This window comes from Herpailurus yagouaroundi, unplaced genomic scaffold (assembly GCF_014898765.1).
Source record: "Herpailurus yagouaroundi ecotype Mexico unplaced genomic scaffold, PumYag 77, whole genome shotgun sequence".
Taxonomy (NCBI): Eukaryota; Metazoa; Chordata; class Mammalia; order Carnivora; family Felidae; genus Herpailurus; species Herpailurus yagouaroundi.
Window position 1 is genome coordinate 8,395,550 of NW_024412388.1, and position 27,338 is coordinate 8,422,887.

Sequence of the window (27,338 nt, forward strand, 5' to 3'; positions counted from 1 at the left end):
GCTGTCAGTACAGAGCCCAACACGGCACTCGAACTCACGAACCGTGAGATCATGACTTAGCCAAAGTCAGACATTCAGCCAACTGAGCCATCCAGGAGCCCTGATGACAGTGATTCTAATCATGGCCAACATATTTGGAATGTTTACTGCTTGCCAGGCACTGGGCTTAGAGCTTAATGGGTGTTATAATTTCATCCTCATACCTGCCCTATGAAGGCATTACTATTATTTTTTTAAAAGGATTTTCCTTTTTTTAAAGCTTTTTTATTTATTTTGAGAGAGAGAGTGCCAGGGAGGGGCAGAGAGAGAGAGAGAGAGAGAGAGAGAGAATCCTAAACAGGCTTCGTGCTGTCAGCATAGGGCTCGAACCCACGAACTGTGAGATCATGACCGGAGACAAAATCAAGAGTCAGACGCTTAACCGACTGAGCCCCCCAGGCACCCCAAAGCATTACTATTATTATTTCATTTTAAGGATGAGAAATGTGAGGCACGGAGAGACAAAGCAAGTTGCTGGTGAGTGATGGCGCTTGAGACACAGGCAAGCTGGGCTCAGCACTGACCCCAGATGATGATCAAGGCCCTTCTTTGGCCTTTATCTTGATGTAGGTCTCTAAAGATTGCAGCCAAAATACTTTTCGGATCCTTCAGTAATCTGAGTAACTTGTACGTATGGACTGGGGCCGTGTCCCGGTTGACAGGGTGACATGGGTTGACCACTTGCTTCTTGACTGCCAAACAGCCAAGCGGGCCATGTTTCAGATGTCCATATGCATGCCACATCTGGCAGCCTGGCGGGACTTGCCTGCCTTTCTTCCAGATGTTTCCCCTTTTCATGCCATGTAGACACAGCTGGGACTCAAATCCCTCTGGATATGACTGCATGTGCGAGATCCCTGGGTGAAAAGTATTTGCTGGTTTTAAAGCATCATCTTGTGGCTTCACAAAGGCAGGATGTTGGTTTTGGTTCCTCTCTGCCATCCAGGCCTGAGACACATTAGGCTAAGCTAGAGAGAAGTCAGGCTTTGGAAAAGTGTCAGCGGCCAGAGGAGAAGACCCCTCCTTCCCTTCTTCAACTGAAGAAGCTGGGGAGAAGCTGACTGGTGAAGAACACTGCAGGCTAGTAACATCTGCACGTTCCTTGCAAGGGCTCCTGATTTTCTAACCCTGTTTTCCAGAGGCTTTGAGCAGATGTAACAGAGCCAGGAATTTGTGATGAGCAGGAACATGTCAGCCAAGAGGTACTCTTGGGCATTAATGACCATGAGAATAGATCCGGGGTGGGAAGGTTCATAGAGTCTTCTGGAGAAAAGGAGTTCAAGATAAAGGTAATTTAACAGAAAGTCTTTAGTTTAGTTTTAATTTACTGTTTCAACCATTTTTTAAAAGATTTATTTATTTATTTTTTAGAAAGAGAGAGAGAGCAGGAGAGGAAGAGAGAGAGAGAGAGAGAGAGAGAGAGAGAGAGAGAGAATCCCAAGCAGGATCCACACTGTCATTGTAGAGCCTGATGTGGGGCTTGAACTCATGAACTGTGAGATCATAACCTGAGTGGAAACCAAGAGTCGGACACTTAACAAACTGAGCCACCCAGGTGCCCCGGAAACTCTTTATTTTACAGCAAGCACCATCAGGTGAATGAATTAAGACAATGAATGAATGAATGAATGAATGAATGAATGAATGGGTAAATGTAGAATTGGTAAGTGGGGCTGGCAGACTTTGACAGCCAGGACCTTGATCTGGCAGAGCCTGACCCCAAGTACTGACAAAGGGAAGGGACCTGTTCTTGTCCCCTGGAACACCCTTCAGCACAGGATCAGGGAGAGATAGGCTGAGTCCTTGAACCTTGGCCCCTCACTGCATGCCCCACCCCCATCCCATTCTGCAGGACCCTCCAGTCACAGGTGTCCTCTGGCTCCTGGCCATGGCAGGGATTGAAACCCAGAGGCTGCACAGCTGATGTGCACTTGTCACACTTCTGTGTCCTGGCCTTTTGGGGTCTCCAAATGACAGAACTGGAAGTTATCTAAAAGCTCAGTGCGCCCAGCCCTCCCACTTGACAAAGGGCAAACTGAGACCCAGGAAGGAAGACTAGCCTGAGATCACAAGCAAGGAGGAGACAGAGCTCCGTTACTGTGGAAGGATTTGGGGTGGGGATTCCCACTGACTTAGGGTGATACTGCACCACTGAGCAGGGGTGGTGTGGGGTGGAAAGGGACTGGGATTCTTGAGTCCAGGTAACTTCACTGGGGTCTCTTGTGGTCCCCACAGCTGGGAGCCACAGCCAGTTGCTGGGGCCCAGAATCTCCTGGGAAAGGCAGCGGAGTTGAGGAAGGATGCTTAGAGATCTGCTCTTTATCCCAGGGCCCTCTGCTCTGCCTGCTCAGCGTGTACTCTTAATTCCTGTCTCTGTAGACAGCTGCACCATCACAGGGTGTGGGGTGAGGCCGAGAGCCCGTGTCAGACTCCCCACCCTGTCGGGGGCCTCTGTGCCACTCCCCACTATAGGCACCCGAGTTGTCATCATCAGTGTAGCCAGGAAGCCCTTCCCCGGAGCCACTGACCGGTGTGGGCACTGAAGGTGCATTTCTACCTAGACACTCAAGTTGATGAACTCACTTGCTAGTCCCAGATGCTCCTCTCCTCCCTTCCCTGGGGCCTGAGCTGTGCCTAGGCTGTGGCCAGGATGACTCTTTGGGGGGCAGGGGGTGCGGACCCTGAGAAAGACCGAGGGAGATGGAGAAGGCGCTCACCTGTGTGCGCACCAGCAGGGATCAGGAGGGCTGATTCCAGAACTCGGAGAGTTTCAAACATGTAAGGCTCAAATAAAGTCCAATATAGTGAGGAGAGTGCCAAGCTTATCAGAAATCCGGTTCAAAGAAATCCCTTTACTTCTTTTAGCCTCAGTTCTTGTTTGCAAATTGAAAATAAGTCCTAGGACTTGAAACCCCATGTGAAAATGATCTACAAGCTGTAAGATGCTGCGTAGATGCATCCCCCAGGATGTGAGGGGCAGGGGCAGGGCTGGCTCTGTCTTGGGGACGCAGGGTCTGAGCAGCGTCCAGCATCTCCTTCCTCTGCTTTCGGCCGGTGCTGGCCTCCTTGGCCCTCCGCAAGCGTCAGCAGCAGGGGCTGGGGAAGCTCGGAGTGCTCAGAGGGGACATTTACCCTAAGGGCTCTCCCTGTTTTTTTTCTGGCAGTCAGGCTGGGGTACAGCCTCCCTGGAGCTCCATCCCAAGCCAGTCGTGGTGGCCTCTCTGTGGTCTGAGCACTTCGTATTATGTGCTTTTTTATCTTTTGTGTTCCGATTTACCTCCATGCTTGTCTTTTGTGGTGTGGGGCTGAGAAGGGTCTTGCAATGTCCTTGGGCCCACAGATGTGGTCTGGGGGCTCTGGGGGGGGGTGGGGGGTGGGAAGGGATACAGTTTCCAAAGCCTCCCCCAGAGCTGATTACTGACAGGTGGCCGGCCACCTGCTGTGTCCCAGCAAAGCTGATGGCACCTAGGACGTACTGCTTGGCTGGTGTCAGAGCAGGACCCTCCCAGCATTTCCCCCTCCCCCAGTCATACAACAGCTTCTGGATGGGGTGAAGGGCAGCCCTCTGCCTTTCCTTTGTGTCCCCCTCTTGGGCAGAGGCCGAGAACACAAAGGGTGAGGGTGTGAGAGCGTCTCTCCCCAGGTGGGGGACCGCCATCCAGAGGTATTAAGTGACTTGTTCTGAGTCACACAGCAGGCCAGTGCCGAGGCCCAGAGGGCCACTTCTTCTGCCCTAGATACACATCCCCCCGCTTCTGCCTCGTTCCTTGTCCCTGAGCTTGGAGCTGCAGGGAGAGCTGGCTGGAGCCAGAGATGATAGGGGAATCGTTTTACATATTTGTTAATCAGGTCTCGGAGACAGAGAAGGACCCCAAGCTCATCATCCACGAAGGAATCCAATTTGGCTTTTATGGCCATGGTTATTGGTCGTGTTTTGTGGGAATCTTTTTATTTTTTATTAACCTAGCGGTCTGGGGCTGGGGAGCTGATTGGCTATTGGGCCCTGTGGACACTGAAGACCAGACGGCAGCCAGGACTTGGGACCAGGGAATGGGGAAGAGGTGGTGGGAGGCAGACAGGTTGGCCAGAGCATGTAGTGAGGGTTTTCAGGAACCTTCTGACCCTTCAAGCAAGGAACGCCTGGGGGCCTGGCTGTATTTTACGGCCTCTGTAAGTGTTGCTGGTTTTATTAAGCTTTCATTGCCTCTTCTTCAGAGATGCCAAGGTCACCTGGAGGGCTCCAGGAGTCCGGACTGATGGGTCTGGGCTATGAGGTCTGAGTTCCTAGGCGGCAAGAGGTGTGGGGGAGGGGCAAGAGGTGTAGAGTGGGGCAGTCTGGGTGGAATCCCTCTTAGCAGTAGAGCACAGAGGCTAAAATGATGGGCTCTGACATTGGGCCTGCAGAGGCCCGGATCCCCGCGCCACCCCTGCACACTGCCTCATAGAGCTGAGGCTGGACCAGAGAGGACATAAGTAAAGTGCCCAGTGCTGGGCACACGGCAGTGCCTGGTGGATGCGAAGCTCCCTGCCCAGGCCCCTCCCACAGCTTCTGCCAGAGAGTAAGCCCTTGGCCTGCTGTTTTCTTTCACTGCTGGTTGAAGAGCTGGTTGGCAGATCTGGGCGGCCTGTGTCCCTCTCTCTGGACGTAAAGTCCTGTTCCTGGCCCAGATGCCGTCATCTCTTCCCTCCTCACGGCTGGAGGAAGAGGCGCTTAGAGGAGTGAGCCCTGAGCCCATCCACAGGGCCCCCCGGGGGTGTGGTGAGCCTGCAGAGAGGCAAGCATGAGCCGCAGGAAAGGGAGTGCCAAAGGCTAGACCACCTGCCAGAAGAAACCACGGGGAGCTGGGGAAGGTGACCAGGACAGCAGAGTCTTTCAAGGAATACTCCCGGGCCACCTGCAACAGAATCACCCGGGGAGGTGGTATCACTAGATTCCTGGGCCTTGCTCCCCCCCCCCCCCCCCCCCCCCCGAGAGTCTGAATGACTGGATCTGGTGTCTGGCCCAGAAGTTTGCACTTGAACAAGTGCACCTGGTGAATGACCCATGTTAACATCTGAGGGCCAAGGTCGTAGAGAATGAAAGAGGTGGCTCCAGCCAATGTACAGCCCTGCACAGGAGCCGGGGCCGGATTTAGGGTTCTCCCCATCTCTGAAGCTCATACTGATCGCACCAGCAGCTGTGTGACTCAGTAAGCAGGTGTCACCATCGCCATTTCACAGATGGGGAAACCGAAACCCCAGGCGCCCAGCCAGCGGCAGAGCCAGGGTCTGACTCCAGGTGTATCTGACTGCAAAATCCATGCTTAGCTCCCCACTGCCCCCCACCAAAATCAGGCCCTGATGCTCTTGGTACCCCAGATCCTTCTTAGCATTGGGGGGAGGCCGGTTCTGTTCCCCTGAGCCCACTAGAGAGAACACACAGAACGGCGGAAGGTGGCAATGCTCTGGTGACCATTAATACTGGATTCCTCTGGTGCTGGCTGAGACATTCCCCGGGTGATATATTGACCAGAGCAAAGCTTGTTTGCCTGATATATATTGAGCTGTTGGGCTTGCGAGTCAGTGCCCAGTTTCCTCACCAGCTGTCAACCCCGGGAGGCCGGCTGTCCTTCATGTACTCTGTCTCCGCAGCCAGCCCCGGTCTGGGGAACACGGGGCCTGGACAGGCTCACCGCAGAGCCCCTGCCGACTCCCTCCCTCCCACCCCTTCTGCCTCCCTATAAATAAGCCCAGATTTGCTTTCTGAGAAGTGGTCACATGTGTCCTTCTGAACTTCCTGCCCTCTGCTGGCACATTTAGCTAATGAGGATGTGGTGTTTCTTGAGGGGCAGGGGGTCTGAAGGGGAGTAGGGGCATGTGCGAGCTTCAACTACAGCTGCAAAGCCAGGTTTCTTCAGGGCTGGGGGAGGGGGCGGTTGGGGGGGGTAGATGGAGGAACTTCTTGCTGAGGGAGGGGTTCAGACACGCCCTGAGAGCCTCCCAACCATGCCCCTCCCTCTATGGATTTGGAGGGCATTGCCTGGCTCTTTTGCCATTTTCATTTGAGATTCTGGGTAGGACTTGGGGCTTCTTGAAGGAAGACCCCTAGGATCTAGCTGCTGGGATGGGGCTCCTGCCTCACCCCCACTTTCCCTCTGAGAAAACTGTGTTAGAAAGAAATGGAACAAATAGGATGTAGGCTGATGGATGGATAGATAGATAGATAGATAGATAGATGAATTGGCTCACATGAGTTTGGAGACTAAGAAATCCCAAGGTCCACAGGCAGCAAGCTGGAGACCCAGGAGAGCCGATGGTAGTTCCAATCTGAGGCCAAAGGCCTGAGAACCAGGGAAGCAGATGATGTAAGTTCCTGTCCGAAATCCAGCAGGCTTGAGACCCAGGAAGAGCCGATGTCTGAGACTGAGTCTGAAGGCTGGAAAAGACTAATGCTTCAGCTCTAGCAGTCGGCAGAAGCCCCGTCTTACCCGGCCCTTTTATTCTAGTCAGGTCTTCGACTGATGGGATGAGGCCCACGTTATGGGGGGTGGTCCTCTGCTTTCCTCAGGCTCCATATCCAGGATCATGTTTGGTCCAACGTCTGGGCATCCCATGGCCCAGCCACACAAAGGTAACCAACACACCCGTGTTCCCATTGGAGGGAAGGCTAGGCTTCCGAGACTGATGGGGACTTCCTTTAAGTCATGCCTTGAGCTGACAGGTACTGAAAGCAGAGTGATTTTTAGGTCTTGCAGTGCTGGTGCAGGCTTGCTAAAGAGCAGTGGGTTTTTTCAATGGGTATTGCCATCTCAGCTCTCAAGAAACTGACGGGTCCCCTGGAATGCAGAAATGATCATGGGCTTCAGAATCCGTAGACCTGAGGTTCAAACTCTAGTTTCACCCCTTATTTGCTATGTGACCGTAAGGGAGTCACTTAACCTCTCTGTTTATTCTTCTGTTAAATGAGGACGCTCCTACTGCCTCCCTCGCAGGGCTGGTGTATGAGGGAGGGTGGAGAGAGTACCTGGACCTCGCAGACACACAGCTAATTATTAGATTGTGATTATCTTAATGGGTGGCAGAGTGTCTGTAGTGAGTTAGTGGGGCTTTTAGCTTCACCCCATCTGGGTGATTTGGCCCCAATTTTACCACCATGTCTCCACTGCTCCTATAGCCTCCTGGCCTGAGATGGAGTGCCCAGGTCTTGGAGAAGGGCTGGGGATTCAGGATGGAAGGCACATAGCTGGGGCATCTGGAGGGAAGATGGGGCATCAGCAGATAGGGCATTAGGACACTGCTGCCCAGGAGGTCTCTCCCTTCTCCTGTCCGCCCTTCTCCACCTCAGATGAGCTGAATTCACCCAAAGGCGCCGACCCAGAACCAGGAAGCAGAGAAGGACATGATGTCCCCCACTTCAGTGTCAGGGGAGAATGGGACCATTCAACTCCAACTGTCTCATTTTGAACTTGCACGCACATCTCTCAGCCGAAGGGTAGAAGAATCAAACACCCCAAGATGTTTCTGAGGACCAGCGCCGCACCAGGGAGGCAAAACACCCCGAGACAGGAAGAAAAAGCTGATTAGCTCCTAATTGCCGTTAAATTATATATACATGTATGTATTTGAAGTTGAATCTGCATGTCTAATGTGACTTTTAGTAGTCTGGCTGGGATAAGGGAATGAAGAAGGAATGTTTCTGCCACCTATCACGGGAAGGAGGGACGTTGTAACCAGCGCTGCAGGCAGGCTCTGGCGTGGGGCCATATCCCTGGGAGCCATGCTGCAGGAGAGCAAGAACTGGGTCGAGGGGGTCTTTGAGGCAACATTGCCTCCCACCAAAGCCCCATTCTGTCCAGGCTGGGGAGCGGGTCCATCTGGCTTGGGACTTAAAGAAGGCCTCTTTCCCTAGACCTTAAAAGTTGCTTCCCTATTTGGCTCTTTGGGAGCACGTGCCGTCTTCTCCGGACCTGGTGGCTCCCAGGGACTGCCAAGAAGTCCCCCCAGAATCTGCCGATGGAGCAGACTGAGCACTCCTTCAAGCCGGAGTCCTGGCTCTGCCACTGAAATAAGACCTTGGGTGAGTCCCTTCTCTTTGCCTGGTCTCAGTGTCCCTATCTGGAAGACAAAGGGATTGGACTGCCTGTGCTCTGATGCCCCTTCTGGGACATGATCTACTCCCTGTTCATTAAAGAAAAATTTTAATGTTTACTTATTTTTGAGAGAGAGAGAGAACACGAGTAGGTGAGGGGCAGAGAGAGAAGGAGACACAGTCCGAAGCAGGCTCCAGGCTCTGAGCTGTCAGCACAGAGCCCGATGCGCGGCTTGAACTCACGGACCGTGAGATCATGACCTGAGCTGAAGTCAGACACAACTGAGCCACCCAGGTGCCCCTCCCTGTTCATTTTAAAGAACCCTCTCGGGTCACCTGGGTGGCTTGTCAGTTAAGCCTCCAACTCTTGATTTTGACTCAGGTCATGATCTCACAGTTCATGGGTTTGAGCCCCGCTTGGGGCTCCTCGCTGACAGTGTGGCGCCTGCATGGGATTCTGTCTCTACTTCTCTCTCTACCCCTCCCCTGCTTGTTCTCTCTCTCTCTCTCTCAAAATAAATAAGCTTAAAAAAAAAAAAAGACCCCTCTCTTTCTCTCAGGAGAACAGGAGATTTCCACATTCACTCACTCATTGGCCTTTGCCAGCTGCCTCTCTTCCAGAACCTTCTGTTTTCTAACCAGGGTCTCTCCTGCTGCAACTCAGTCACCACCCCTCCGCATTTGCTCTCCTTTGGGGACAGAACCCTCCTCCCAGGCCCTATTATCCTAACTCCTCAAAGAGTTGGAGGCTGTTCACAAAATCCCTTCCACACACATACACACACATTCTATTTTTAAATAAGTTTTTTTTTCTCATTCTAAAAGTGAGGCTACACCTGATCATTGCAGAAAAATTGGAAATAGACAAGTATAAAGGAGAAAATGAAAATTACCCATAATCCTCCAAAGTAGAGATAACCATTGTAAGTGTTTTTTTTTTTTCTTTTAATGCATGTGGAATTTTTTTTTTTCTGTTATAATATTGAGATTATGCTTCAAATGTGGCTTTGGATTGCCCCATACCTGGCCCTTAACACTGGGCCAGGTTCCTCACTCTGGGCCCCCCAGGGCCTACCATTCCCTTTCAGGCACCTGCCCCTCTTGATTCCCCCAAGAGAAGGGAGACCTTTTTTTGTGGATGTCTCCACCTTGTCTCCTGGGCACCTGAGAGGCTCAGAGTTCAATTCTGACCATCTCTGAGTGTGTGTGTGTGTGTGTGTGTGTGTGTGTGTGTGTAGGAGAGACAGAGACAGAGAGAGACAGGGGAGGGCAGAGAGGACGTTGGGCACTGAGCAGGCCCACCATGATGAAGACCGTGAAGGCATAATGGAAGTCGGCTCATGACGGGTCCCTCATAAGCTGTCCTTAGTGCCTTTCCATGGAGCAGCTGGAGCTCCTTGCTCGGCTAATCAATTCTCATCATTTGAGAAGGGAAAAGAAATGTGCAATTTGCTGCCCACCCTGTGGAAAAGCCCGAGGAGGTGGTTGTCCACTGAGGTGCTGCTGTCAGACCCCACCTGCCAGCTGAGGCCTCCCTGGGTTTGCTGAGGGTCTCTCAGACCCCACCCACCCTCGCTGGCCTGCAGACCAGGGCTTCTCTGCAGCTCGGCGGGAGTCACCACTAGAGGGACCTGAGGCTTTACCATCCCAATGCCAGATGGGGGAGACAGGGCCCCAGGAGCGGATGGACAGGCCCAGGGCCACACAGAAAGTTGATGGCTGAGCCAGGCCTGCAGCCGTGGTGGTCAACCACCAATCTGGTGTCATTTCCCGCGTGGCAGCTTTTCTTTCCAGAGGTAGAGAAGACAAGCGTGGGGGTGGGAGGCATGAGAGACAAAGAACTCATCGAGTCCACTTCTTGTTTGTCCGTTTCACCCTCTTCAAGATCCTCCCCACCCCAGGCAGAAGAAACCATACTCTCGGCTGCATGTTTATATTGTTTGGTGATCATCCTCTGTCCCGGGGGAAGTTCTAATACCTAACCCGGATTCTCCAGAGATTCCTTTACCTTTCCTCATTCGACAATTATCCGAAACCCAGAACCCCAGCAGGGAACATGACAGCCAAGTCCCTGCTCTCTTGGAGTTCATGTCCACCCGGCTATGGGGCTCTCACTGGGAGGCAGAATTTTCTGGGCACTTCAATCCAGAAAATATTGTCTGCAGGGCACAGAGTCAAACATAGGGGACAGGACCCATTATAATCGTTCAGTTACTGTTAGTATGTAATCAATCATCCCCCAAACTTAGTGATGTATGACAACCAGTGTATTATGCTCCTGGACTCTGTGGGTCAGGACAGGGTACAAGAGACAGTGGCTTAGCTCTACTCCATGGTACTTGGGTCTCAGCCGGGAAGACACGAAGGCTTGGGTTACTCCTTGGCCGGTGGTGTCTTTACTCACATATCTGATGGTTGATGCCGGCTGTCAGCAGGAGCTCCCGCATGTGGTCTCCCTGCTTGTGCTAGTTTGGGCCTCCTCTCCGCATGGCAGCTGGGCTCCAAGGACAAAGCGTCCCAAGAGAGCCAGGGGGGGAAGCTTACCTCTCCATTTGCCAAGCCTCAGAAGTCTCAGAGCCACTTCTGCTGCAGTCACAGCCCCCACACTCCTGGATTCAAGGGGAAGGAATGCAGACATTACTTCTTGATGGGAGAAGTCTCAGTCATACCATGAGAAAAGCACATGAGACGAAAGATATTGCTGTGATCATTTTTGGCAAATGCAATGAGCCATGTGAGTCTTCCAGTTCACAGCCTTGGCGGAGGAGCAGAGTATAAAAGAACAGAAGCAGTCATTTCCCAAGCACTTACATGTACCAGGCACTGTGGTCAGCCTGCTGTATACATCATCTGATCACCTCTGTGATGATGACTACTGGTAGCCCCATTTTATAGATGAGAAAACTGAGGGTCAGAAAGGATACACCGCCTGCTCTAAATTGTATAGCTGGGACCGACATCCAGATCTGTCTGCCTCCAAAGCCTTAGCTCTTAATGTCCTACTATATTGCCTCTCCCTCCTTGTCCCTGAGTAATTTGTACCCCCTAAGTGTGGTGAGAAGTTTAGATGGGTCGCTGGGGGCTTCAGATCTGGGAAGGCTTCTTGTCAGAGGTGACACTTGAGCAAGACCTTGAAAGATGGATTAGACTCCTGAGGAAGGGAATGGCATCGCCGGTGCAACAGCAAGATCCCCCAAATCACTCAGGAAGTGCTGCCGTGACCCAGAATCCTGGCCTTGGACCCCCGCTCACATATCAACATACCGTAAACTATACATCTTGAAAGGCAGGCTGAGGCTGGGGACAGGGTGGATGGACCCCAGAAAAAGAGGCAGAAGTGGCCTTTGTCCCTCTCTCTCCACCATATTGCCATCAGCATCCTCCTTCCAAGGCTGGGAGTGGGGGCGAAGCTCCCACCTGCCCCCACCTCCACATGCAGACTTAGTTCTACCCTTGGACATGGGGTGAGTCTGAGCTGCCTCTGGTTCACACTCAGGAGTTCCTGCTAACACAAATTGGTCCTGGGAGCATATGGCGTCCCCTCGGCCAGAATGCTTTAGGGCATCGCAAATGGGAAGTTTAATGATCTCATCACAGGATAGGACTCTTGCATATTACAGGAGCGGTTCCCATCCCCTCCAGGCCTCTCTCCCTTTCAAGTTTTCTGCTTTGCCCTCCTCTTCTCCCACCCTCCTCTCTGTTTCCCTTTTTGCATCTCTGTCTGCCCACCCCCCACTCAATTCCCCTCTCCTCTCTGTCTCCTTTTCCCAGCTGTCTCTGTCTCTCATCTCTCCCGTTTCCTGCCTCTCTGTCTCTGTTTCCCTCCTTCCCCTCACCCTCTCTTCCTCACTTTCTCTGGGCTGACGGCAGCCCCCTCTCTTCCCGGACAGACCGTCTAATTGAAATGGAGCACTCTAGAGAATGTTAATAGGAAAGGCAGCATTAATTAGCCAGCTCTGGTATAATTAGCTTCCTCTTCTCGCTGCCTGGCGTCTAACTGGATAATGAGTCTCTCCCCGTCCAAACTGAGGACAGGAGGGACAAGGGGAACAGGCCATGCCCGGGGATGCCGGAAGGCCTCCTGCCTTCGGGCCACCCTGCAGGAGTCCTCAGGCTGCCCGGGCTGCCCTCTCCTGCCAGGCCCTCCTGCTGCTTGTGCCCAAGTCTTGGGGAGACAGATGCCTGGCCCCTGCTCGTGCCCAAAGGTTTGATGTTGCTGGCGCTGCATGTTAAGTGGCCTGAGCCTGACAAACAGTGGCTGCAGCTGCAGTGTCCCAAAGAGGGGGTGGGGAGCTATTGAGAGTTCTTGAGGAGAGCTATGACAGCTCTGGCACAGCCCCATCCATGGGCGACCGCTAGGCACATTACAGCCCCCAGAGGGGAGCAAAGAAATCTGCTTATGTGACAGATAGTAACTAATATACTACCCAGACTGCAGCCCTCCTCACAACTGTGTGAGGCAGGAGTGGCCACCTCTTTATAGATGACGAATTGAGGTTCAGAGAGGTTTACTGCCTTGCCAACGTTCATCTTACCAGGACCCAAACTCCGATTCCAAAGACCACGTTCTTTCCTCCTACCCTGATACTTCAGAAGGTACTTTATTTATTTTTCATATGAAATGTATTGTCAAATTGGTTTCCATACAGCAGCCAGTGCTCATCCCAACAGGTGCCCTCCTCAATGCCCATCACCCACTTTCCCCTCCCTCCCACCCCCCCATCAACCCTGTTAATTCTCAGTTTTTAAGAGTCTCTTATGGTTTGCCTCCCTCCCTCTCTAACTTTTTCCCCCTTCCCCTCCCCCATGGTCTTCTGTTAAGTTTCTCAAGATCCACATAAGAGTGAAAACATATGGTATCTGCCTTTCTCTGTATGACATATTTCACTTAGCATCACACTCTCCAGTTCCATTCACGTTGCTACAAAAGGCCAGATTTCATTCTTTCTCATTGCCACGTAGTATTCCATTGTGTATATAAACCACAATTTCTTTATCCATTCGTCAGCCGATGGACATTTAAGCTCTTTCCATAATTTGGCCACTGTTGAAAGTGCTGCTATAAACATTGGGGTACAAGTGCCCCTATGCATCAGCACTCCTGTATCCCTTGGGTAAATTCCTAGCAGTGCTATTGCTGGGTCATAGGGGAGATCTACTTTAGAGTTGCTAACTATAAGTAGAAGTGATGGCAGTGGAGTAACGCCTCCTGTTGGCCATGAGTTCTAGATTCAAAGCATGAAGAGGAAGTTGAGAAATCATGTGTAGTCAGAGTCCACCCCCCCCCCCTCCCCGCCCCAGTATCCCTTACACAGGGAGGAATGTCTCTTCTGTTTGCAAACGGGCTGTGATTCTCCCTTTCCTGTGGCCTCGAAAGCCAAGATCTAGTTGGGGGAGGTGATGGACCAGTAACATATTTTTCTTTGTTTCGTGTACAAGCGATGAAGTTCAGTTGAGTTACATGCCCACGCGATGCAATTCCATCGCAGTATTTGTGGACGGGTCTAATACCCAGGGCTGGGCGACTGCAGCCACAGGGCACCGTCTTCTCCTTCTCTCTAGCCTGCTGACCCTCTCCCTCTCCTGTAGGCTATGGACTCGGAGGATGACCCCTTGCTGCAAGACGTGTGGCTAGAGGAGGAGCAGGAAGAGGAGGAAGCAACCGGTGAGGCCTTTAGCAGGGCCCAGAAGCCAGGGCCCCGAGCTGGGAAAGGAGGGCGGCCGCCTGCCTCGGGCTTCTGGAGCACCCTGGGCTGGGCTTTCACAAATCCCTGCTGTGCAGGGCTGGTGCTCTTCCTGGGCTGCAGCATCCCCATGGCGCTGTCGGCCTTCATGTTCCTCTACTACCCGCCGCTGGACATTGACATCTCCTACAACGCCTTTGAGATCCGCAACCATGAGGCCTCCCAGCGTTTTGATGCCCTCACGCTGGCGCTTAAGTCCCAGTTTGGGTCCTGGGGGCGCAACCGGCGCGACTTGGCTGACTTCACTTCTGAGACGCTCCAGCGCCTTATCTCAGAGCAGTTGCAGCAGCTGCATCTGGGCAACCGCTCTCGACCGGTCACCAGGCCCCCACGGGCAGTCTTTGCGGCCCCAAGGCGTGGCCCAGGCATATCCCCTGACACTTCCGCAGACCAGAAACCCGCAGCCAATCGGAGTGGGCGTCTTCGGCGGGAGGCCCCAACCCTGGTGGATCTGGCAGCCAACCAGAGTGAAGGCCCAACGAACCAGGGGATGCAGAAGAATGGACGGTGCCAACCCAGCACCCTGCCCTGTGCTGTGGCTGCGGCCAATCAGAGCCGAGCCCGCAGGGGTGCCTCGCGCTGGGACTACTCACGTTCTTATGTGAGCGCCAACACCCAGACGCATGCGCACTGGCGCATTGAGCTCATTTTCCTGGCCCGTGGCGACGCAGAGCGCAACATTTTCACCAGTGAGCGGCTGGTCACAATCCACGAGATTGAGCGCAAGATCATGGACCACCCGGGCTTCCGGGAGTTCTGCTGGAAACCCCATGAGGTGCTCAAGGACCTTCCACTAGGGTCCTACTCCTACTGCTCCCCACCCAGCTCGCTCATGACCTACTTCTTCCCCACTGAGAGAGGCGGCAAGATCTACTATGATGGCATGGGCCAGGACCTGGCCGACATCCGGGGTGAGCAGAATTGTGTGTGGCTGGGGACACAGCCTGCTGGGGAGAGCCTTGTAAGGGGTGGAGCCCTTGGGTGGGTGGGGCTTGTAAGGGGCGGGGCCTCAGTGAGGCTGAGGGCGGGTCTTCATGAGATTTAGAGAAGGTACTTTAGAGACCCATGGGAAATTTGGCCATGGACTCACACCTGAAGGAGAATGGGGTGGGACTCCGCTGTGGGCAGACTCAGGATCGAGCTGCCTGCTGGGCGTGACCTGAAGGTGATACAGCGAAGGGCTGGCAGCAGGGTAGGATGTGAGATGGAATCTGAGAGAGGCAAGGAAGGTTTAGGTGCAGACCTGGATTGTGGGAAACTGGCCAGTTAAAGAATGGGTGGGGTAGGGCTTGGGCATGAGGTTGGTTAGAGGGAAACCCAGGTGTGGTTAGAGGACCGGGCATCTAATCAGAGGAAGATAGGGGAGAGAGACAAGTTGAAGGGAGACCAAGGTGGGGTTAGTTTGTAGTAATTTAGGGATGAGACTTGAAAGGTGGGGTGGGCTAGAGAATGGTCGTGGGGTGGGGCTTGGGTGCTTGGGTGTGCCTTCTAAGGGGCACACGGGCAGGATTCTAGGCAGATGAATGGGGACTGTAATGGAAAGGTGGAACTCAAGGGCTGCAAAGACTGAGCCTTGGAATTAGGTGAGGTTCACATGCAAATAAAATGTGAATTTATTGGGGGCTGCCTGAGCAGGTCTGGGGGACTGCTGCTCTTGGGCAGTGAGTTCTTTAAACCGTTGCTCTGTTCCATTTGAGACAGCTGGAGGCAGCCTGAGGGGGAGTGCCACCTCCTTAGAAAGGAGTGAGATTAGCAAGGAGGACAGGGTGATGTTGATGGAGGGCTGTGGGGAGCTGCCCTCTGAGCTCCTTGGGCCACCACCCCTGCCCCTGCAGGCTCCCTAGAGCTGGCCATGACTCACCCCGAGTTCTACTGGTATGTGGACGAGGGCCTCTCCGCAGAAAACCTCAAGAGCTCCCTACTGCGCAGCGAGATCCTCTTTGGAGCACCCCTGCCCAACTACTACTCAGTGGACGATCGCTGGGAGGAGCAGCGGGCCAAGTTTCAGAGCTTTGTGGTCACCTACGTGGCCATGCTGGCCAAGCAGTCTACTAGGTAGGTAGGAGGTCCAGCTGCACGCAGTGTCTGTTTGTCCTTGTGTATATCAGGAAAGGGCTGTGTTAGGGTAGGAAATTGTCTTTCGAGTGCTTCTTTCTCATAAACCCCAGATCACCTACCCTGAACCTTCTCCCTAGGAAGTCTTTCTTCCTGAATCAGGGGCAGAGCCAGATACATCCTCACTGTCACTCTGACAGCTCAAAAAGCCCCTTTTCTTGATCAGTGCTGATGGTTAGTGAACATGAAAGCTTTGGAAGAGGTAGGAAATCCCAGGGCTTTTGCCTAAGAAGTCTTGGATATTGATTTTTCTCCTGAGATGGTGCCTACAGGGCTTTCTGGAAAGAGTACTGACCAGGGAGTATTGGCCTGTCTGCCTCCTCTACCCAGAGAGAGAGTTGGCAAATATGCCTCTACTTCTCTGGGCCTCAGTTTCCCTACTTGTAGAATGGGGATGATGAGTCCCGATACCTTCTGGAGGCATTAGGAGGAGGTGAGCCAAGAGATGTGAAGGTGCTCTCAGGTAGTGGGTGCTTTGGTTGTCCTCCAAACCTTGGGCTATGTGTCTAAAAATACACGTAGGCCCTTCCTCACCCAGAAAGGGCATTAAATAGTTCATCTATCAGTCCTGATGGGCAATAACTGTGATGCCTCTCAGTCCCCTGCCCTGACAGGCCAGCTCCAGGCAAATGAATCATTCTGCCTGAAATACCCTTGTTCCTTCCATTACTCATCCATTGCATTGAGCAACAACTATGATAATCAGAACCAACATTTATGTGGGACAGTGCTGGTATAAGCCCCTTATACACACCATCTCATTTAATTCTCAACACCGACCCAATGAGGCAGGTGCTATTATGATCATCTCCATCTTATGGTTGAGGAAATCGAGGCACAGCCCTATTAAGTGAGTTGTCCAAATTATAAAGCCTATCAGTGGTGGGATTGGCACTAAAAGCCAACCTTTCCAATCCAGAGCCCTTACCCCTTTTGTTTTTATGCCAGTCGCTGCACTAGGAACCTTCTCCTGGCCCTGCTTCTTTGCTAAACAAACCCCTGCTCATCCACTAAGATCCAGCCTGGGCAGTTTTTCCCTGAAGCTGGATTGAAAGCCCACTACACCCCACTTCCACCATGCCCTTCCTTCTCACTAGAGGAGGAACGAAAGAGCATACATGAGCTTTGGAGTTAGATATGTCTAAGGTCACATACCAGTGACTTAGTCCACTTGGGAGTTTCCATGAGCTCTTTTCACCTCTCTGAGCTACAATTTCATCATGGAAGTTGTCAGTCTGTATTTTAGCTGTTTAATTCCTTGTCACTCAAAGTGCATTCCTCAGATCAGCAGCATCTGTTTCACCTGGGGGGTTGTTATAAATGCAGAATCTCCAGGCCTTTCTTGGACCTACAGGATCCTAGATGACTTGTCTGCATGTTAAAGTTTGAGGAAGGTCTAGTTTCATTATGTTTCAAGAGAGTGTGAGTTTGTTGCGGGCTGGGATTGTTCCTGGCTTCTTTCTATAGGCCTAGTCCCTAGGACAGTGCCAGGAACCTCTCAGTAGGAATTTATCTTGGGCATGAATGAGTGGGTGGGTGGGGGTGGATGAACAAATAGAGGTGTTCCAGAAAAAGGTACTTGGCTAGGGTGGGAAACTGGGAGGGGCTGCCTGCAGGAGGATCTTTAGGGTTCAAATACCAAAAACTACCACTGCGTAATATGTTCAGCTGTTAAGACAAAAACCTCTGCCTGGGTAAAAAAGCCTCTCTTCCCCTTCCCATCACCCTAGAGCTTCATAGGAGCAATGAAAAGCAGAGTCCCTATAGACTTTAGTATCTTCTTTTGGAATAATTGGATCTTTTTACTACTTTATGACTGGTTACCCAAGAGATGGCAACATGCACCTTGACTTAACTACAGAATAATACAAATGATCACTTTCACTACATCTCTGATAATATTAGAATCTTAGAACATGTTCACTGCTTTTATACCCTTTAGCCTTTTGCATTTTGTTGCATGCATTTTAATTCTATATACATTGAAGCCCCGCATGATATCACATTATTATTTTACTAAGTCAGTACTCATTTATATTTACTCACATATTTACTTTTCCTGTTGCTCTTCATTACTTTCTACAATTTCATGTTTCCCCCTAGAATCATTTTCCTTGTGTCTGTAGACCTCTTCTTAATAGTTTTTTAAGTGCATATTTGCTGAGGATAAATTCTGTGTTTTTGCCTAGAAAACATCTTTATTTTACTTTCATTTTTGAAGTATATTTCTGCTGGTATAGAATTATAAGTTGGTAGTTATTTTCTTTTAGTACTTTAGAGCTGTCAATCCATTGTGTTCTGACTTCCATCATTCCTGTGGAAAAGTCAGCTGTAAATATTTTTGTTGTTCCTTGGAAAAATTGTCTTTTTTTTCCTCTGGCTGCATTTAAGATTTTTCTCCTTGGCTTCACCAGTCTTACCATGAGTTATGTAGGTGTAGTTTTCCTTGAATTTGTTCTGCTTGGGGTGCACAGAACTTCTTGAATCTGTAGATTGATAACTTTCATCAGTTTGGGGAGTTTTCCTGGCTATTACTGCTTCAAATATTGCTTTTACCTCATTCTATGTTTCTTTTCCTTTTAAGATTCTGATTACACAAATGTTACATTTTTTTTTCACTGAGTCCCATGTGTTTTCAGGATCTTTTCTAGGTTTTTTGTTTTTTATTTCTATGTTTTGGTTTTTGTTACTTTCTGTGTTTCGTTTCTTTCTGTGTTTTAGATGTTCTAGTTCACTGATCCAGTCTTTTGTTATATTTAATCTGCCACTTAATGTCTGTTGACATTTTAATGGTATGTTTTTCTGTGGAGAATTTCCATTTGATTCTTTGTTATTTATCTAAATCCCTGGTGAAATTCATCATTTTATTTATTTTGGCCATAGTATCCTCTCTGTCCTTAAACATATTATTATTATTTTTTAAATTATCATTATGTTAAAGTCCTTATCAGCTGACTTTCAACATAGGGATAAGCTGTGGATTTGTTTCTTTAGTCTGTTCTTTCACTTGGTTTTTGTTCATGTGGTCATGCCTATGAGTATGCCTGGTAATTTTTATTGAGCGATAAACATTATATATAAAAAAACAAAGAGGTCCAGGTGATATTATTTCCTGCACAGAAAGTCTATCATTCCTTCCACTAGGCAGACAGAGTTGTGACTGATCACCTTAAGTAACCAACCATTTTGTTGAGTCAAGGCTGTTTTGCAGCCCTGGAAAGTCTCAGTCTGCCCCTTGTTTGCCCTTGGTTCTCTGGGACTTTCTACTGGGAGTCTGGTGTATTCTTCAGAACTCTTTCCCCTAACAAGTTCCAAACTCTAATCTTTGTTTCTCAAAACTACAAACACACACACACACACAAAATCAACAGAAACTCCATGCCACGTTTTTAAAGAAGCTTTCTGCTTAGGTTTCTAGCCTAATGCTTCATGCAGCTCCAGTATTTAACCAAAGTGCTGAGGGGAAACTCTGCTAGTTCATCTGACTCCTAGCCTCTATTTTCATATCTTTCTGCCTGTGTTCAGAATCAGCAGATGCCTCCAGGGTGAAAATAGCTGTAGAAGAACAGCTTACCTTTCCTAGGTTCTTCCCTTTATGGAATCTTTCTGGAGTCCCTCTACTTCCCATTACTTCAGGAACCTTCTACTGTCATCAAACAGATGATTTCTGAATTTTATCTTTTTAGTAGTTCTTGGCAGGAATACTTGTCTTCCATGAACTATTCCTTTACACCTGAGAGTGAAAATTGGGGCCTGTGTCTTTTTATAGCCAGCAACTAAAATAGGACCTGGAACTTAGAAGGTACTCTATAAATGCTGTACAAATGAATGAGTGAATGAATAACAATTGCTTGGGGCTCCTGAGTAGCTCAGTCGGTTAAGAGTCCAACTTGGAGTCAGGTCATGATCTCATGGTTCATGAGTTCAAGCCCTGCATCAGGCACTCTGCTGTCAGCACAGATCTGCTGCAGATCCTCTGTCTCCCTATCTGCCCCTCCTCCAGTTATGCACTCTCCCTCTCTCTCTCTCTCTCTCTCAAAAACAAATAAACATTTAAAAAATTGCTTGAATTTTCAGTTGTCTACTCTAATGAAAGACCAATTGATCTATATAACTTAAAAAGTAGATAATTCAGAGATCTTTTCTATTTTACTTTTAAGTGTTCTGTTTGTTTTTAAAAACAGCTTTATTGAGATGTAATTGACATACAACCAACTGCACATACTTAAAGTTTACAGTTTGATTAGTTTTGACACATGTATATACCATGAAACCTTCACCATAATCAAGATAGTGAACATATCCATCACCCCCAAAAGTTTCCTCATGTCCCCTGGCTAATGAGTCCATCCTGCCTCTTCTTGCCTCTCCACCCCTACCCCAGGCACCACTTTCTGTTTTCTATTACTACATACTGGTTTTCATTTTCTAGAATTTTATATCCATGGCATCATATAGTATACACTCTTTTGGTTGACCCCTTTCAGCCTAATTACGTTAAGTTCTATCCATGTTATTGCAGGCATTGACAGTTTATTATTTTTAGATGCTGAGCAGTAACCCAGTGTATGGAGATACCACATTTTTTAAATTTTTTTAAACATTTATTTATTTTTGAGACAGAGTGAGAGACAGAGCACAAGAAAGGGAGGGGAAGACAGAGGGAGACACAGAATCCGAAGTGAGCTCCACGCTCTGAGCTGTCAGCACAGAGCCCAACACGGGGCTCGAACTCACAAACCGTGAAATCATGACCTGAGCTGAAGTCGGTTGCTTAACCAACTGAGCCACTCAGGCACCCCAAGATGCCACATATTTTTATACATATATCCAGTTGTTCAAACATCACTGTCAAAAGGATTATTCCCTCAACAAAGATTGCCTTTGCACCTAGGACAAAAATCTATTGTTCATAGATATATAAGTTAATTTCTGGACTCTCTGTTCCATCAATCTGTTTCTTTATTTACACATGAGTACCACACTGCCTTAATTATGGTAGCTTTATACCATATCTTGTCTTTATACTATATCTGTTAAGCCTCCCAACTTTATTCTTTTTTACAGTTATTTTAGTTATTTTAGGTCCTTTGCATTTCTATTTGAATTTTAGAATTCACCTGTCTGTTTCTCCAGGAAAAAAAAAATGTCTGCTGGGATCTTGATTATGGTTGTGCTGAATCCATAAATCAACTTGAGAACTGATATCTTAACAATATTGAGTCTTCTTACCCATGAATGTAGTATATACATCTTTTGTCAGATGTATCCCTATTTCATGTTTTTATGCTGTTGTAAATGGTATTATTTTCTTAATTTTATTTTTCAATTGCTCATTACTAGTATATAGTAATATAATTGATTTTGTATCCTGTAACCTTGCTAATCTCCCTTAGTAGTTCTAGAAGTTTTTTGGTAAATTACATTAGATTTTTTACATAGTTAATTATATTTTCTGCTAATAAACACAGTTTTACTTCTTCCTTTCCAAGTTAGATGCCTTTTATTTTTCTTTCTTGGCTGATTGCACTAGCTAGAACCTCCAGTATAAGGTTGAATAAAAGTAATGAGAGAGGACATTCTTGTCTTATTCCTAATCAAAAGTACGTAGGGTTTTTGTAGATGTCCTTAATCAGGTTAAAAAGGCTCCCTCTATCCCTAATTTGCTGGTAGCTTTTTTTTTAATCAATAATGAATGTTGAATTTTTTCAAATGTTTTTTCTGTGTCTAAAGAGAGATCATACAATTTTTCTTTTTTAGTTTAATGTAGTGAATAACATTGATTGAGTTTTTAATGTTAAGCCAAGCTTACATTCCTGGGGCAACCCAAGCCGCCCCCCCCCCCCCAGCTCTTGGTCATGATATAGTTTCTTTTTTATATAGTGTTAGATTCTATTTTGTATTTTGTATTCTATTTGTATTTTGTGTTCATAGGCACAATATGTTCAACATAGATATTGGGCTGTAGTTTCCTTGTAAGGTATTTGTCCTATTTTGGTATCAGGGTAATTCTGCTATTATAGAATGAGTTGGAAAGTATTCTCTTCTCTTTAATTTTCTGGAGAGTTTGCATAGAACTAGTATTCTTTCTTCCTTAAATATGTGATAGAATTCATCAATAAAACTGTCTGGGCCTGAAATTTTCTTTATGGGAAGAATTTTTTAACATACATAGATAGGGCTATTAAAGTTATCTATTGCTTCCTGCATGAGCTTTGGTAGTTTTGAGTCTAACATTAAATCTGTCCATTTCATTTAAGTTGTCAAATTTGTTGGTAGGAAGTGGTTCATAATATTCCTTTACTATCTTTTAAATATCTGTAAAACTAGTGATGTCACATCTTTCTTGTGTATTTTCTCTTTTTTCATGATCATTCTGACTAGAGGTTTATCAAATTTTTTTTAATCTTCTCAAAGAACTAGCTTTAGATTTCTCTGATTTTTTTTTCTATTGGTTTTGTTTTGTATTTCATTAGCTTCTCTGATCTTTGTTATTTCCTTTTGTCTGCCTACTTTACATGTAATTTTTATCTTGTTCTACTTTTTTGAAGTAGAAGCTGAGGCCATTAACTTGAAATGTTTCTTCTTCTCCAATACAGGCATTTATTGCTATAAATTCCCTTTTGGTACTGTTTTAGCATATCCCACAGATTTTCACATGTTGTGTTTTCATTTTCATTCAATTCAAAATTCTTTCTATTTCCCCTTTGATCTCTTTTTTGACCTGTGTGTTATTTAAAAGTATGTTATTTAGTTTCCAAATATTTGGGAATTTTCCAGATATCATTTTGTGGCTGATTTTTAATTTAATTCATTTGTGGTCAGAGAACATACTTTGTATGACTTCAGTCCTTTTAAATTTAGTGAGTCTTGTTTTATGGTCCAGATTGTGGTCTGTCTTACTAAATGTTCCCTTGTGCACTTAAAAAGAATACATATTCTGCTGTTGATGAGTGGGGTGTTTAATAAATACCTGTCAGGTCAAGTTGGTTGATTGTGTTGTCTTGATGAATCAAACGCTTTATCATTTTGAAATCGTCTTCTTTATCCCTAGTAATATTCTTCGCTCTAAAATTTATTTCATTTGTTATTAATATAACCATTCCAGCTTCCTTTTGATTTGAGTTAGCATGTCATATATTTTTCTTTTTTAAATATTTTAACCTATTTGTTTCTATACTTAAAGTGGGTTTCTTGTAAGCTTCTAGGTCTTGCTTTTTTTTAAATCTAGTCTGTCTCTGCCTTTTAATTGGGGTGTTTAGACCATTTATAGGTAATGCAGTTATTAATCTGGCTAGACTTAAGTCTATCTTTGTTCCCCTTTTCTTTTCTTTTGCCTTCTTCTGGACTGATTTCATGTTTTTTTTTTTGTTAAAAAGACTTTGTTAGTCTTTTTTTAAAATTTTTTTAACATTTAATTATTTTTGAGAGACAGAGAGCAAGCAGAGGAAAGGCAAAGAGGTAGGAAGACACAGAATCTGAAGCAGGCTCAAGGCTCTGAGCTGTCAGCACAGAGCCCAATGCAGAGCTCAAACTCATGAACCACGAGATCATGACCTGAGTCGAAGTAGGACACTTAACTGACTGAGCCACCCAGGTGCCCCTCATTTGTTAGTCTTTTAGCTATAAATTTTTATTTATTTTAATGGTTGCTTAGGGTTTATAGTATATAATCTTAGATTATCACAGTCTACCTTCAGATGACGTTTTACCACTTTGTGTATAGTGTAAGACACTTCCAGTAGTATGCTACCATTTCTTTCCTCCCAGCCTCTATGTATTGTTCTCATGTATTTTATTTTCATGTGTGTTATCAACACCACACTACATTATTATTTTTGCTCAGGTGGTCAATTATCTTATAAAGAAACTTAAATAAGCAATAAGAAAATATTTTCTATTTGTTCATGTCATTACCATTTTTAATCCATTTTATTCCTTTGTATAGATCCATATTTCCATCTGTTATTCTCTTTGTACCTGAAGGATTTACTTTAACATCTCTTATAGTGCAGGGATCCTGGAGATTAATTCCTTCTGCTTTCATGTATTACTGGGGCGCCTGGGTGGCTCAGTTGGTTAAGTGGCCAACTCTTGGTTTCAGCTTAGGTCATGGTCTCATGGTTTCATGAGTTCAAGCCCCACGTCAGGCTTGGGATTCTCCCTCTCTCTCTCTGCCCCTCTTCTGCTCATGCTGTCTCTGTCTCTCTCAAGATAAATAAACTTTAAAATTAAAATAAAATAAAAAATGAAAAAGTCTTTATTTTGCCTTTGCTTTTGAAGTATATTTTTGCTGGGTATAGAATTCTGGGTCAATGTTTTTCCCAATAGGTAAAAGATGCTGCTCCATTATTGTCTCACTAGCACTTGTTTCTGATGAGAAGTCTCTCTTATTTTTGTCCTTCTGTATGTGATGCGCCTTTTTCCTCAGGCTGCTTTTAAGACTTTCTTTTGGTCACTGGTTTTGAAAAAATTTGGTTATGATGTGCATTGTTGTCATGTCATTTCATTTTTTTTTTTTTTTGTACTTGGAGTTTGTTGCTCGAGCTTCTTAAATCAGTGGGTTTATAGTTTTCCATCAAGTTTGGAAAAATTTCAGCCTCCTTTGGGGAGCCCCATAACCCATGTATAAGGTTACATTGAGACCCAGCAACTCTCAAGGCCATTAGTCAGGATAACCATAGGGCCCATTTTGCTTCTCATCTCTCAAGAATCATCATCCTGTGTTGTCTCATGTCCAGATTCTTGTTTTATATAGCTTCTCTTATTTTTTTTGGTAGTTTTATGGGGAGGGTAAATCTAGATTTCATCTTATCACTGCATCGTGTCCAGAAGCAGATATCACTCCTGTTTGTATTTTAAAACTCTACTTGACCAGCCCGGTTAACATTTTTGTTATTATGAAGAATAGCTTGTGTTAAGTGCACACTGAATAGCAGTGTAAAACTGCCTAAGTGGAAGCTGGTTTGAATTTAGAATTTTGCAGTGAATAATTGAGAATTGGGAGATGATGTAGTATTTGACTATAATTGATTATTATCTGTGTTGAGCAGGGTCTCAACCTTGACTGTATGTTTGAATCACCTGGGAGATTTTTAAATACTGATGACTCAGCCCCACCCCAGAAATTCTGGTTTAATTTGTCTAGAGAACGGCCTGGGCATCAGGAGTTTTGGAAGCCCCCAGGTGATTTAACATGGAGCCAAGGTAAAGAGCCCTGTGGAGGTGGGTAGCTCCTGCTCCTCTTCCAAGTATCAACAGTACAACCCACTTCTGTCTTTCCTCTCCCCTTCCAGCAAAGTCCAGGTTCTGTATGGGGGGACAGACCTCTTTGATTACGAGGTGCGCAGAACCTTCAACAATGACATGCTCCTGGCCTTCATCAGCAGCAGTTGTATCGCTGCCCTTGTCTACATTCTCACCTCCTGCTCAGGTAGGCCTCCTTGGAAGGTCCAGCAGGAGCCAGCCCCTTTCTCTCCTTCCTGTGTGCTTCTGTCCGGCCAAAGCCTGCCTTCTCCAGAATGCCAGAAATCATCTCAAATCCATTGTGTCAAAGGATTCTGGGGAAGGGTGCTCAGAAATCACCTTCCAACCCCAGGCAGGTGGACTGAGGTCCAGAGGCAGTTTGGGCCATACCTGAGGGCCCCTGCTCCCGGGACCTCACGTGGTTAACCTTTTGCCCTTTGACCATCGTTTTCTTGCTAAAAATTTGGTTTTGGGGAGTCTGGAGTACTGGACCCTTCTTTATGGATTGTTCTGTAGCCTGTTTTACAGTCCCAGTGCAGCTGCCCTTCTGTCCCCAAGGTCACTTTAACAGCATCATCTTTCCATGTACCCTGACTGCTTCTCACTGCATATATAGTGGGTACTCTCTATTGCCCAGGTGAACAACAGATTTGTAATACCTTCACAAATGGAAAAGACACTCATTCGTCCATGTAACAAATATTAATTGGACACCAACTATGTGTCAGATGCTCTGAGATGCCAGGGATACAGTGGTGAACATCACAAACACATTTCCTACCCCCACGGAACCTCTAGTCTACTGGGGTGACAGATGTTAAGCATATAATAATTCCCTACTAGCGATTGAGGTAGGTTCTGCAAAGATGAGGGCCTATGAACCACCTACTCAGATGGCTTCCTCTGCCACTCGGGCTCCTGCCTGGCCCCTTCTTTCTGAGTGTGAGAACTGTGCAGGGCACACCCAGGGTAGTGCAGGGCTACCACAGGACCCAGCTGTGTCCCTGAAGGGTGTGTGTCCTGCTGGATCCTCCCACTGTATCCCCTCTTGCCCTGCCCAGTGTTCCTGTCCTTTTTCGGGATCGCCAGCATCGGCCTCAGCTGCTTGGTGGCTCTCTTCCTGTACCATGTGGTCTTTGGAATCCAGTACCTGGGCATCCTCAACGGGGTGGCTGCTTTTGTGATAGTGGGCATTGGTGAGTTGCTTCTGTGGCATGGTGGGAAAGGTGGAAAGGAGGCCAAGATTTGGAAACAGGGGCCTTGTTCTGGAGACGGGGGCTGGGGAGGGCAGGGAGAATGGAGGGCAGGGCTTGGATTTCGAGTGGGTAGAGCCAAAGTTGGATGGGTCTTTCCAAACTCCAGACTGAGAAGCAGGACTCCCCTGAAGCCTGACCTCTTGGGGCAGACTCAGGATTGGGCTAGGCCCAGCTTGGGCCTGATTCTGGATATAGCAAAATGATCCTGAGCCTGCCCCTGCTGGCCTGGGACTCCCTCCCATAGGTGTGGACGATGTCTTTGTATTCATCAACACCTACCGCCAGGCTACCCACCTGGAAGACCCACAGCTGCGGATGATCCACACCATCCAGACGGCAGGAAAGGCCACCTTCTTCACCTCCCTGACCACGGCCGCTGCCTATGCAGCTAATGTCTTCTCCCAGGTGCGAGACTGCCTTTGTCCCTGGCCCCGTCTCTTCCTTCCCCCCATCATGAGCCCTGGACTCTGCTCCTCCCACATGCCCCACATAGCTTTTGCCTCAAGGCACTTGCCATGTCCCTAGACACCATTCTGGCTACTAGTCACCATTACCAGAACTTAACAAATGGTAGTCATCCAACCTCTGCCCTAAAGGGTATGTGGCAATTTCCAAAGCTCTTCCACATTTAGTTTTCAAGACATAGGACGAAGGTACAATTACATCCTTATTTTCCAAATACAGAAACTGAGGCCCAGAGAGGTAGAGCAACTTCCCCAAGGTCACACAACTGGTAAGTGGTGGCCTATCAAGTCCCCTGACCCTCCATCCAGAGCTCTTTCCAACCACCGGCTTCACACTGTGTTGTCGTCACCCCTCTCACTGACGTCCCTCTCCCCTGGCCCCATGCTCCTTCAGGCCTCTGAGTTG

General features: G+C 47.7%; 1 protein-coding gene across 4 annotated transcripts in view; it reads left to right on the top strand.

The window, feature by feature from the left end:
- The window catches only part of DISP3 (dispatched RND transporter family member 3), a 51,976-nt gene that overhangs the window by 6,056 nt on the left and 18,582 nt on the right, over window positions 1-27,338 (top strand). For 2 of the 4 annotated variants that reach the window (XM_040461264.1, XM_040461290.1), the window contains exons 2-6: window positions 13,697-14,762; window positions 15,687-15,906; window positions 25,263-25,399; window positions 26,274-26,408; window positions 26,713-26,873. In XM_040461264.1, the coding sequence (XP_040317198.1) occupies window positions 13,700-14,762; window positions 15,687-15,906; window positions 25,263-25,399; window positions 26,274-26,408; window positions 26,713-26,873 (1,716 nt within the window). In that variant the 5' untranslated portion in view covers window positions 13,697-13,699. Of the gene's footprint in view, window positions 1-1,530; window positions 1,635-13,696; window positions 14,763-15,686; window positions 15,907-25,262; window positions 25,400-26,273; window positions 26,409-26,712; window positions 26,874-27,338 lie in introns of those variants that run through there. The other 2 variants (XM_040461273.1, XM_040461283.1) reach the window with 2 other exon arrangements.